A 13,076-nucleotide genomic window follows, 5' to 3' on the forward strand; every position below is an offset into this window, starting at 1 on the left:
AACAACATAACACAACACTAACCCTAAGGACCAAAAAGGGGTTTTGGATCATAAAGACGTGTAAGTTTCCCTGAGACCAAAAAAGGGGTGTTGGATCGTCGAGACGTGTAAGTTTCCCTAAGACTGAAAAAGGGGTGTTGGATCGTAAAGACGTGTAAGTTTCCCTAAGACCGAAAACGGGTGTTGGATCGTGAAGTGAGAGTCACATGTGCGTGAGGCACGGTAACAGTATAGCAAGACAGTGGTAATTGAGTGGATGGTAGAGCTCGGGCTGTGCCCGGTAAATTGCATTGTTGCCAAAGTTTGTGTGGATTTCTGTTCTAACGTAAACAGGTACCTTTAGCTACCCTAGTGATCAAAAAGGGGATCAAGGGGTTAAGGATAGAGTTTGGGGTAACCTACCCTAACACAGGTGACATTTGGATGTGTTCAGCCCCAATATAATATTACCTTATGAATTGCATTCCTGTGCATAATAATGAAAATTAATGAATCGAAAAAATAATACATGTATATTAGTTCATATTAGCCACTCAAATTAAAAAAAAATGAAACATAAAATATATTAAAAAATAAAAATGCTTTCATAAACTAGCACTCGCTTTAAATTGCTTCGCTGGTGGCTATATTTAGTAAACAGATATGCAAAACTCTCAACGTTCACTGGGCTATTCAATGACATTGCTTGTTTAGAAGATAGATCACTGGGAGGAGCTTTAACTTTGCATTAAATGGGTTCACCCTTTGTCATTGAGGAGCTCTCTTGCATACTCGATGACCCCTGACACATACTCATGAACCAAGGTCATAACATCATTTGGGAAACCACCAAAGTCCTGTCTAACAACAACAACTAATGACAAAGAAAACTACAAGAAGCCATTGACAGTAGGAGACACCAGCCAGTGACCTGGAAACCTAACTGCAGTGCTTGGGATTTGTGCTTTGATTATCTATTTGGATATGTATAGGTTATGTATTTTTGGAAAAATATCTGTGTTAGGTTTTAGAATCGTGTTGTTGGATTTCTAGTTACTTGTGAAAGTCATGTGACACCACACACATTTCATTTCTAGAGTTGTATTTGAGCAAGGTTCTAATATGGTGTTTTTTTCTATTATTTCTAAACAAGTGTCAGTTTTGTTCATCATTTTCCTGTAATCTTTTCTCTCTTGTAATGACAACAAGCAAAGTAAAATGAAATGCAATCCTGTAAGTGCTATAACAGCAATTTGGCAATAAATGGTCCTTGGCAATAACTGGTTGCTTGCCAGTATGGGTTCAGATATCAATGCTTATCCTTGCGTACTTGTGTAACCTTAATTTTTTGTTTGTTTGTATTTTTATGTCTTAAAAATGAAGATAAATGTTAGATCCAGTATTAAATCACAGAGAACATTCCCTATGGAATATTTTGTGAAAATTCAGAAATGTAAAAAATCTCTTGCAGAAATCACATTTTTTGCAGAATTTCCTCTAATACACTGCAGAATTTTAACATGTGAGTTGAAAGCTGGTTTTTTTTCGTTATGAAGTGAAGTTGACATTTGTATTGTTTCTTAGTGCTTACCGAAAGTGCATGTCTGTTCTCCAGATTCGCTTCTAAAAGCCATTCTAGCCGAGGACGTGTTTATTGTATGTTATGTACCGATTCCCAATTTGAAACAATATGTTCACCCAGAAATCTGAATGTAAAAGAACTGTGTATGAAACCAACCAACCAACAACCAAAAAGTGGTACACGATCAACAAATGTATCACAAAATTCACAAAATAGTCAGTTAACGCCCTTGTCTCGGGAAGATGAAGTCCATGATAATAATGTATATTCACCCAGCTACGACTGTGGTCAAGTTTCTGAGATGGGCTAGGCAGGGAATCAGGGATGACGAGCGATCCTCACATGAAAACTGGTACCAGAGCAATGAACATGTGAGAGATGAGGCAGGCACGCTCTTGTCCCACAATATACAACCTACCTAGCTACTGAAAATTTCTAGAACCTTCAAGACAATGCTGTAAGATTCTATACAATTAGGGAAAAGTATCGCACTTTCTGGTAGTTTACACACCACACTTGCATCTAAACATAGTAACTTCCTGACAACTGCCGATTCTAAACAGTAACAGTGTAACACAGTTACAATCATTGTTAAACAATAAAATACACTGCCATGTAACACAATCCTCAATGGGAGAAAGAAATTTTGAACATAACAAGAACGTTCTTTGCTAATAAAAGTACAAAAACTGCTAAATACAGTAAATGATGTCAAACATTATTCCTGATAATTATGAGAAATTTTTAGAAAAATGCAAATCATGTTTGCAGTCAGAACTGATCACACTCAACCACCTAAGACAATGCATCCGCAATAACATTGTCTTTTCCTTTGATCATGTTGCCTGATGTCTAAATCAAATTTTTGCAAAGAACACAAGGACACATAAAGAAAAGTAGGTGAACAGTGTACACTTGAATAGGAAACAAAGTAGTACCCAAGTACACTTCAAATTGTTGCAAAACTAAGAATTAAGCAAGAGTTTCTTTTTCAGTGGTGGAATAATTTTTCCGATGTTTGTCAAATTTTCGTGAATCATAACAAACAGGATGATCAAAGCCTGATGCATCTTCCTACAACAGGACAGCTCCAGAACCAATGTCACTAGCATCTACAGAAAGTTTGAATGATTTTCCAAAGTTTGGTGCTTGGAGAACAGGAGAATTCATGCTGTAATTTTCTCAAAAGCAGTCTTGACAATTGCTGCCTAAACAAATTTCACCTTTTTGCCCAGTAAATTTCTACTCACCCCAGGCCTTAGCATCCAGAATATCAGAGATCCATGCAATCAATTTCTCACGTACGAGATTTGACAGCGGCGAACATGCATTGACACATCTCTGTCTGAGATGGGATTTCATCGCAAAGAATCAGCTACCAAGTCAACCTGACAGACAATTTCATGACCCTCCACTCTCATCCATCCTGGGTCAGAGGATGCCGAAGATTTGCCTCTATGCTCAGTTCAAGCATTATGTATCTATCTGCAGAGGACTAGTTCCAGAAGACAAAAGTTAAGAAGACTCAACCGTTATCCAGGAATAGTTCAACAGAAGTCTCCATGACAACCATTTCCTTCTGAATGAGAGAAGTTATCCTCGGAGCCCACAAGGCAACAGCAGGAGTGAGCCGTAGCGTCAACCCAAGCGCTTCACAGAAACTGCTCCATCCCGACAATTAGGGAAGGCTGTTTCTGGAAATCAGATACTGTAATTGCTAATCATTAACTCAGAGATTTCTCCACACATGATGTTGTTGAAATTCATCAATTTGGACTATTAGTAGTTGCACAACAACTGATAGTGCCTACCAGAAGATAGACCTTTCTACAAGTAGTCACCCAACATCACACAGACTTACTGACGTCAGGTTTCTGTATCATAACCAACAACCAAGAGTCCATGTTCCCCTATTTTACTACGTAATTTTGAGCATGAGTGAAAACGATTGTGTTAAGTTTCTGACCTTCTCTAAACACTTTAATCATTCAAGCAGCAAAATACCGAATCTGTAAGATTTATTTCGTTCTTTCACAAGAAGGAAATGGTACCCCGCATGGATATAAAGAAGATGAACTTGTTCCCAAGGAGTTAATTGAACAGATCTTGTTCTGAACCATGCTCACAGGTTGTACCTACCACCTTTCCGTGTGATGCAAGCAATTAGTATGAGTCAGGATAAGGTAAAATATGTATTTTTTAAAGTAAATATATCATTTATACTTATCCTGCACTCATATGCTAAAGCGCCCACATGTTTCTGGTGCGCATGTACAGGCGATGGGTGAGCTGTTGTTCTGTTCCACGAAAAAAATACATTTTCAGTTTCAACTTAATTCATAGGGCTAAAAAGGAATATATATGGGAACTAATATACATACATGCATATTGTTTTTTTTTTATTTAGTAAGTTTCATTATTATGCACAAAAATGTAGTATACTTGTTATATATAGTTATTGACGCCGCACACATACAAAATTCGCCAGTCGAACACAATCTACCATGGGACATCTTTTGCAATGAATAATTCAGTTTGTAGGCCCTGGTTTTGTAATGATGGTAAGCGTTGTGCTGGGGATTGCATGTTATAGGATGAGAGCAGAAATGTCGACTCATGGAAATAAATGCACTTGTCAATTACTGGTATTGTTTTAATGTTTCAGTTGTATTTCTAATATTCTTCACGCAAAAATGTCAGGAGGACCCAAGGAAATAATTTAGTGTAAAATATTATGGCGACAGGAAACAATCCTGGAACTAACCATGCTAACAACCCAAGCCACTCTCACTCGCTACATTTGTTCAGCAACGATTTAAAAGTCGACTCACCCTCGTGGCAACACTAGCTATGCCTATGCCTTCTTTGTTTCTTACTATGATCCACATTATCCTTACACTTATTTTACAGTGTTCCCTTCCTTACCTTTCTGTCACAAAATTTCCCTCCAAAATGATTAAGTACCGTGTGATTCATGAGTAATTGTTAATTCGACCTCTCGACTTGTGTCTTATAGATTATGATAAAGGTTGAGTCTGCCTAATGACATTGCCTTGGGGTTACTCGTCTGTCTGTCGACTAAAGTGATTAAACAACATTCCTACCCGTAATTCTTTGTAAGTGTCTGTCACCTTTTCCAACCTTTCTGTTCATTTCTGTAACATTTTAGGCATGACTAGATAAATTTACACCTAGTTTAACAGTGTTGACATAGCTCAGTAGATTAGCTGTCAGACTAACATTCCGAAGGTTGTGATTCTCATCCGGTGGATTCTCACAAAAACTGGTTGCATGTCTTGGTGACATGTGACCTATGGCAGAGATTGTCCTAAGAAGAAGTTGTGGTGCTGTATTCTGAAGGTGCTCTGTTATCTTAAGTTTATGCCAAAAATTATGACGTAATTGGACCTTTTAACTTATGAGTTAACAGCTAAGATGGCAGACAACTGCTGTCAGGTTAAAGAAAGTGATTTGGCAATACACGTCTACTGTATAATTTTTTACTACAAACCTGAGTGGTTTTACTTGCACTTTCAAAACACGAACAACACATCACATAAAACATGCAATAAACATTGCATTTACCGATTATAACTTATGTCTAACAGAAAGTGTCAGCATTATTTAGCCACTAGTCCAAAGCTGGAGTCTCGTAAAATGTTTTTCTTCTGGTCCAGATAAATGCCACAGAACAAGGCAGTAGACTTAGACGTTGTTGGCACAGAGTGTGATTGCAGTTTTAATTGGCTATCATGTGTTTTCAAGGAACATATAACAAGGAAACATAAATACATCCAGGATACAGGACATATACCCTCACTTTGAAGTTGAATACTATTCAACATACACACAAATAGACTTCACAGTTTTGAATTCTGGATGATATGCTGTGTTCTGTGATAATCTTTCACTGACATTTTAGGCAAAGCAAAATTACTGAAAACAACCTCCGATATTTTGGTACATCGTGAATCTCTCCCTTCTTTCAGTTAGTGTCGTTTCCAGAGCATAATTTGGAATCTTTGCATTTGTATCAAACATTTGCTGAACTGTTCATCACATTTTGTATAAATTAGATTGTCCAAACTTTGCTGCTGAGTGATCGTTTATATAAACATTAAGTAACCGGTTTCCATTGTTGTGCCAAAAGCAGATGAATTTATTACCCCAATATGCGATAAAAGCATTTGTCAATATTGATGCTTTTGGTAGAATGGCCCATTTATACAGCAACTTTATCTTTTTTCAAGTGGCTGTCTTTTGTTGACATTTAAAACTACTGATTACATATCTAGGCTGTATATGAGCTAAAACTCCAGCTACATTTAATTCTTAATCTAAAAACAGTACTCAATTAACTTATGTCAGAATATTTTATCTCTAGTTCAATAATAGTATAAAATTCAGTGTTTTCTGTCTTTAACCTCACTGAGGTTATGATTTTGAATATTTTAAATCAAAACACTTGCAGATCAAGGGAGATTAGCATTGCTATTATATATATTATGTGCAAGTAATATAAATTTCCCATGCATATATTGAAAATTGTAGCCATGACATTAATAAGACTCTAATGACAAATGGTTGGCTTTTTGTTGACACTGAAGTGAAAATTGTCATTATCAGTGCCTCCAATGTTGATTCTAATGACTGGTATTGAGTGGTAGTTATAACGCTGGCGTCATTTGCAAGAAGGAAACTCCATTGAGATGTATTTAAGTCTAAATGTGTTCCTTTGTGGCTACCAGACATTAAGAATAGATAGATTTGTTTATCATTGTTTAATGGTGCCTGTACACTTTGAAACATCTCATTTTTCAGCATGGTCTACAACTCTACATTATGAAGTCAATGAGAAATGCTGGTGAACTAATGGAATTACTGCAATTACCTGACAAAATACCACGTCCTTTAGCTGTGTCCACAATGAGATGTCCGCTTCTTGGAAGGATCCATTTTGTTAGGGATCCAAAAGGCATAATGCAGCTCCTGTGTGTTTTTTTCTACTGGTTGTATGGAACATTCTCCAGCTTGTTTATCATCATACTTCCAAGATATGCGGAAGGGTATATTTCTGGAATCTTTGTGACAGGTGATTATAGTTCATATTTCTTAGATCCGTGAAGATTCGGGATAGAATAGGTCTTCAGCAACACATGCTTGCCGTAAAAGGCGACTATGCTTGTCGTAAAAGGCGACTAATGGGATCGGGAGGTCAGGCTCGCTGACTTGGTTGATGCATCGTATCCCAATTGCGTGGATCGATGCTCATGATGTCAATCACTGGATTGTCTGTTCCAGACTCGATTATTTACAGACCGCTGTCATATAGCTGGAATATTGCTTAGTGAGGCGTTAAACAACAAACAAACATACAAACATCATATTTCTTAAGAATTTATACATTCACATGTATACTTAACATAATACAAGTACAAAGCATGTGTAATGATTATCTGATCTGATGTGAATTAGACTATTAAAAAGCTGTGTAATGGTAACTAGGACTTTTGAATTGCAATTTTATGAAATTTAGTATAAATGCTCAGGCTGTCTTACTCATTTTTATCAGACAAACTGCTAACTGGCTGAAGCATGATGTCATGGATCACTGTGTCATGTGGTGAATTGCCTATGCATTGTGTCATGGATCACTGTGTCATGTGATGAATTGCCTGTGCATTGTGTCATGGATCACTGTGTCATGTGGTGAATTGCCTGTGCATTGTGTCATGGATCACTGTGTCATGTGGTGAATTGCCTGTGCATTGTGTCATGTGTCACTGTGTCATGTGGTGAAACCTGGAGCAATATGACTTGACAGCTGTTTCAACAGATACTTGTCATTGTCTTCACCTGGGTTTTGATTTTTCCTGTCAAGACACCCTCTGCCTGCTATGTATCTTAAGCACAATGTTTTTAGCTTGAGCAACCCAAGTTACGAGCAAAGTGGCAGATAAAAGCAATAGTCAGCAAATAATATTGGTATAACATTCAAGGTGTTGCATGTCTTGATGTTAAAAAGAAAGAAAGTGGTTAGAATTAATCTGTGATTGGATTTATCTGAAACAAATATATCGTCACTTTTGTTGTGACACACTGTCACAGGATTAAGATGAAATTTAGTTGAGTTAACTGCCTCAGCTACTGTTACTATTTCTAGTCACTGCATACCAGGCAATAAACTCAACTTCATGTTTTTAGACTCATAACTCATATTAAAATTCATTTATAAAATGTCCCAAAAAGGCTATAAGAATGTCCATGATTTTCTGTTATTTACACCCAGATGGAGCAAATTCAGCACCAAACTTGAGTAAAATGTTGTGAAGGCCTGAATCGTAGCTATGTATTCATGACCGGAAGATCCTCTGCTTCACCAACCCTTTGTTCCCTGTATCTGACTGCAAGTTTTGTTTGTTTGTTTGTTGTTTTACGCCGCACTCAGCAATATTCCAGCTATATGATGGCAGTCTGCAAAGAATCGAGTTTGGACCAGACAATCCAGTGATTGATATCATGAGCTGACTGCAAGTGGTGTAGGTTACTGTAAATGTACAATGGCCCTTGGTAGGGAACTTAGTTGATGTAATCACATTTCATAAGTGGTGATTAAAAGGAATCAGAGGGACATTGTGAAATCCAATGTAAACTTTTCACTCAGATAATTATCAAGTTATTTTAGTAGTATTTCACTATATATATTTTCAATAAATTAATGACCATAAGCGTAGCGCTTTGATACAGCTGATCGCTATTGCCGATATTTTTTCATTTGGAACAATTTGACCAATCACTGTCGATGCTCCCACGCTCTCGAAAGTGAAAACTTTAGGTTGACATATACTGAACAACAAAAGTTCCTGTGACAATGAATAAGATTTATAGCAAAGTTATGTTTTTTACCAAATCGGAAACAATTTCGGTTTGCAACAGATAAAAGACTCCTGTTAGTGTTCAAATGATTTAATTTGCCATACTGACTTCAGAAAATGTGTGATTTCACAAAAAACATGAACATGCCAAAATGTCAATTTACGAATATATAGCTTGTGTGTCCACCTCTGGTTACGATGCAAGAAACATATCTTCATCTCATGGAATGGACCAGGCGTCGCACAAAGTCCTGTGGGATATCTGTCCATATCTGCTGGAGCATGTTTCGAAGTTCCCTGAGTGGGATGACATTCACGTTGTTTTGTTGAAGAGGCAGGGCATGGTCATGTTGAAAGGTAATGCCTGGGCCATGACGACGCAAAATCGGTAGAACAACAGGGCCGAGGATCTCGTCGCGGTAGCCCTGTCCATTGAGATTTACCTCAACCACTTTCAAACGGGTCCTCTGTCTTGCTGTAATCCCACCCCAACGCTGCCGCCCCCGAATCAATCTTCTTCCATGACACAATGATTGACGTAACGTTCACCTCGACGTCGGTACACTCGAATCCGTCCATTGCTATGGCTGAGGTGAAAACAAGACTGGTCAGGGAATAGAACTTATCGCCACTGCAAGGCCGTCAAGCGTAGATGCTGTCTGCACCATTGTAGACATGCTTAATGGTGGTTTCCTGTCAAAATGGTGACCTTTGCACCTACTGAAATATTGCTGTCAGATTTACGATCTTTATTTTCGTTTTTCTCTCGTCATATTAATGGGAAAATGACGAATAAACATTCTTCGATTGAGAAGATCGTAAACTTTCGCCAAGGCATATTTTTAAAGGCAATGTAAACTTTGTTGATATCAAAATAGCAACAAGTTATGCAGAGGTCGGGCGAACCGCGCCATGTTAACATTTTAGGACGTCTGCTAGCATCACGACAGGGTTTTTTCTATTTTTGTATATCGTAAATGTTCAACCAAAACACTTATATGAATATTTATAAGTCATTATATGCAAATTTTATAACATGACATGTCAGATTAACCCAAATGTTCGTATTTCTGCTACCAACATGATGACCTCGAAAATTTAGGTTTTTTTCTGTTTAATGTTTGGATACCGTATTTTCTTGAGTATAGTATGCACTTTTTAAAAAAAACCCACAGCTGTGTAGAAGGGGGTGCGCATTAAACAAGAATTAATGAGTTTTGGTGTTTTTCCCCCCCATGGAAAGACATTACCGCGAGCAAAGTGCACCCTCTAACACATTCGTCTAAATGCTGTGGTTCTAAACAAAGATATAATTAAACTCACAGCACAACTGCAACATCCTTTCAGTTGACGCCATTATGGTACATGTTATTAAAATCCTCCACAGCTGTATTAAGTTACATCTATGTAAATGTGTTTTGACAAACACTGGCCACTTTGCCGAGTAGGTTTGGGCAAAATGACCAGTGCTTGGCCACTTTACCCCACTTTCACAAATAACAGCTCGACGATAATATATTTTCCAGTTTCTTTAATAACTGCAAATAATATTACTGACAGTAAAATTCAGTCTGTTCACAAGAATGCAAAGAAGGTAACTCAAAAACTTAATAATAATTGTAACATGGGTTTTGCAAACCAACACTTTCCTATCAAAGTGTCTACAATAACTCACTCCAGCAACTGCTCCTGGTCATATTCAAATATAACAAGTTCTTAGTTTAAACAAAACAATACACATGAAAACACAAACTGGGAAAGAGAACATTTGTCTTAACGTGTGCTTAGGAATTACGGTTCAGAAAGGTATATGTACTTCAATGACAGAGATCGCAAATATCCTTCTCATTTCCACACTCTGCATGGAACCATTGTCTACACTTAATGCACTGAAGCCAGTCCTCGGTAGGTGGCTCTGTGTACAATTTGTTGCAGTACAAACAGTGCCATACCTCCGTCTCATCAGCAACTTTCTTGTTTGCCTTGCTGCTGGTTTTCTTTGATCTCTTCTGTCCTTTCTCCTCCATCATTTTCTTGAAAGGTGATGATGTAACTACCATAGAAGAGTCAGATTTTCTCTTTCAGCTCTGTATCTTGCGTTTCACTGGCAGTGGTGAAAGTGCTTCAATCTGTCCTCTTACATCTTGTTGGGGTTCGTCTGAAGGACCTGCAGTCAGTTCTGTAAGAGTTGATGCATGTAACCCTGGTTTATCTGGCGGCAATACGGCATCGGATGTTCCAGGCCCTGAATCTGGCTTGTCTGGTGGCAATGCGGCATCGGATGTTCCAGGCCCTGAATCTGCTTATCTGGTGGCAATACGGCATCGGATGTTCCAGGCCCTGAATCTGCTTATCTGGTGGCAATACGGCATCGGATGTTCCAGGCCCTGAATCTGGCTTGTCTGGTGGCAATACGGCATCGGATGTTCCAGGCCCTGAATCTGGCTTGTCTGGTGGCAATACGGCATTGGATGTTCCAGGCCCTGAATCTGCTTATCTGGTGGCAATACGGCATCGGATGTTCCAGGCCCTGAATCTGGCTTGTCTGGTGGCAATACAGCATCAGATGTTCCAGGCTCTGAATCTGGCTTGTCTGGTGGCAATACAGCATCGAATGTTCCAGGCTCTGAATCTGGCTTGTCTGTTGGCAATACGGCATCGGATGTTCCAGGCTCTGAATCTGGCTTGTCTGGTGGCAATATGGCATCTGATGTTGCCCTAGGTCCTGACCCAGGATTGTCTTGAGGCAAGGCTGTTTGGGCAAGTTGTGTTTCAGGCTTGGGTTCATTCGTAACAGCAGAGCCTGCAAAATCGTCATCAGTGAAAACATCCGGGTTAAAGGGCCATATCCCAGTGCAGGTAAAGCCATTGGTTGTTTTCAGCATGGTTGCCGTCACTTGTAGGCAGCGCCGAACAATTGTGCCATGTCAAGGAATGCAATTCTACTGCCTGGGTTCATTAGCATCCACTTGTCAGCTTCTTTGTTGTAGTTAGCCTTGAGAGGCCCAAAGAATGTCCTGTCCAGGGGTCGCAGCTTGTGAGTGGTATGTGGAGGTGACACAATAATGACAATTCCATGATCATGTGCATAGTTGACAGCCTCTAGAGTTTTGTGACTACTGTGTCCATCCAGAATGAGCAAGCATTTTCGGTCTCGCGATGGCTTTGCATACTGAACAAAATGCTCAAGCCAACAGAGGAACAGATCATGGTTAATCCATCCATTATCACTTGCCTTTCCAATAGACCCTGATGGTGCTCCCTTCATCAAAGCAGGCGACATTCTCTTTCGGGGGAATATAAGCATAGGAGGTATGTAGGTGCCAGATGAATTCATGCAACAGATCGCAGTCACAGTTCTTCCCCTTTCACCACTCGTGACCTTTCCCACTTGTTTTTCGCCCCGTTTTTCCAAAATGTTCCGTGGACGATGGACATTGGTAATACCACTTGCGTCCATATTCCAGATTGAATCTGGCTGAAATGAATGCTTCTCCATCTCGGCCTTGAGGTGGTTGAAAAGAATGTTTACAGATTGTCTATTAAAAGCAACAGCTCTGGATATACTGGTAGCTTCCGGATGGATAAATCTGGTTGTCGCTGCATAAAGCCCTTCAACCAATCTTCCCCTGCCTTCCGTGTTGCTTTGTTAAAAGGGTGGTCAAGGCCATTTTGTTCTGCAAGTGTAAAGGCCAATGAACGAATGTCAGTTGAGGTCAATCCGTAAAACATCCGTTGCATGCGCAAAATGTGAGAAACTAGTTCAGACTCGAATGTGTCATTGAATACCTTCCTAAATCTGCCTAATAACCCGGGGTTTTTAACCTGTCCTTTAGCGTGCCGCTGGAGTGTCTTCCTGGGAATTTCATAGTCTCTTGATGCTTGACGAATAGATTTTCCTGATTTGATATCATATAGTGCATGCTTTACGGCTTCACAACCATAGCTGCCTTGCTTAGTTTTTCTGATATAGTTTCTCACCATTTTCTTCTGTAAAGTCTACATTCGCAAGTCATCAACATAGGCCTTGATAAGGTAGTAGTCTTGGCAAATGTAGATGTACTGGCAATCTATGAGTGCAGAAACTCTTCTAAGGTACTTCCGTGCACATTCAATAACTGACAAGGATCCTGCTCAGGCCTGAAGTTGTGTGATGTAAAAATCTCTCTCAGTGCCTTCAGTATGACTTCTTAGTATGGCTTCTAGTCAGATTAATCAGCAGAAAAACAATGTTCATCTGAGTGTCATCGTCCGGTCCAGAAAAAAAGAGTTTCGTTAACAATATACAAAGATAATTGTTTGAAATTCCCCGAGATGAAGCTTTTGTTTGTCAAACTTCTCTTTTTGTAAATTGATATATAATGTTTCTCCCGCTGACAAATTTGTCCAGACTATCTAACAACATCCTGAAACACAAACAAAATCAATCAGATCATATGGGGCAAACCGCACCCCCGGGCTCCTTTTACCCCAATGACAGTATCACTGGATAATTAAATAACACATAATTACTGGGTCTCGAACTGTCGGATGTTAACTCCCAAAAGATACTTGATGTCAACATGTTTGCAAATGCACAAATGTTTTGGATATCATGTTACGTTTTCTCACAATCAACGCATTAAAATATGTACATTCCT

At 39.0% G+C, this 13,076-nt stretch overlaps 1 protein-coding gene across 4 annotated transcripts in view; it reads left to right on the forward strand.

Annotated features, from left to right (window-relative positions):
* Positions 1-13,076, forward strand: part of LOC124110922 (palmitoyltransferase ZDHHC21-like) — a 308,157-nt gene that overhangs the window by 7,437 nt on the left and 287,644 nt on the right. For 3 of the 4 annotated variants that reach the window (XM_046470401.2, XM_046470402.1, XM_048399806.1), the window contains exon 2: positions 6,383-6,653. The exons of the other annotated variant lie outside the window; for it this stretch is intronic. In XM_046470401.2, the coding sequence (XP_046326357.2) occupies positions 6,404-6,653 (250 nt within the window). In that variant the 5' untranslated portion in view covers positions 6,383-6,403. The remainder of the gene's footprint in view (positions 1-6,382; positions 6,654-13,076) is intronic. 4 annotated transcript variants of the gene reach the window in all.

This window comes from Haliotis rufescens, unplaced genomic scaffold, assembly GCF_023055435.1.
Source record: "Haliotis rufescens isolate VD_foot unplaced genomic scaffold, xgHalRufe1.0.p SCAF_2, whole genome shotgun sequence".
NCBI classification, from domain to species: domain Eukaryota; kingdom Metazoa; phylum Mollusca; class Gastropoda; order Lepetellida; family Haliotidae; genus Haliotis; species Haliotis rufescens.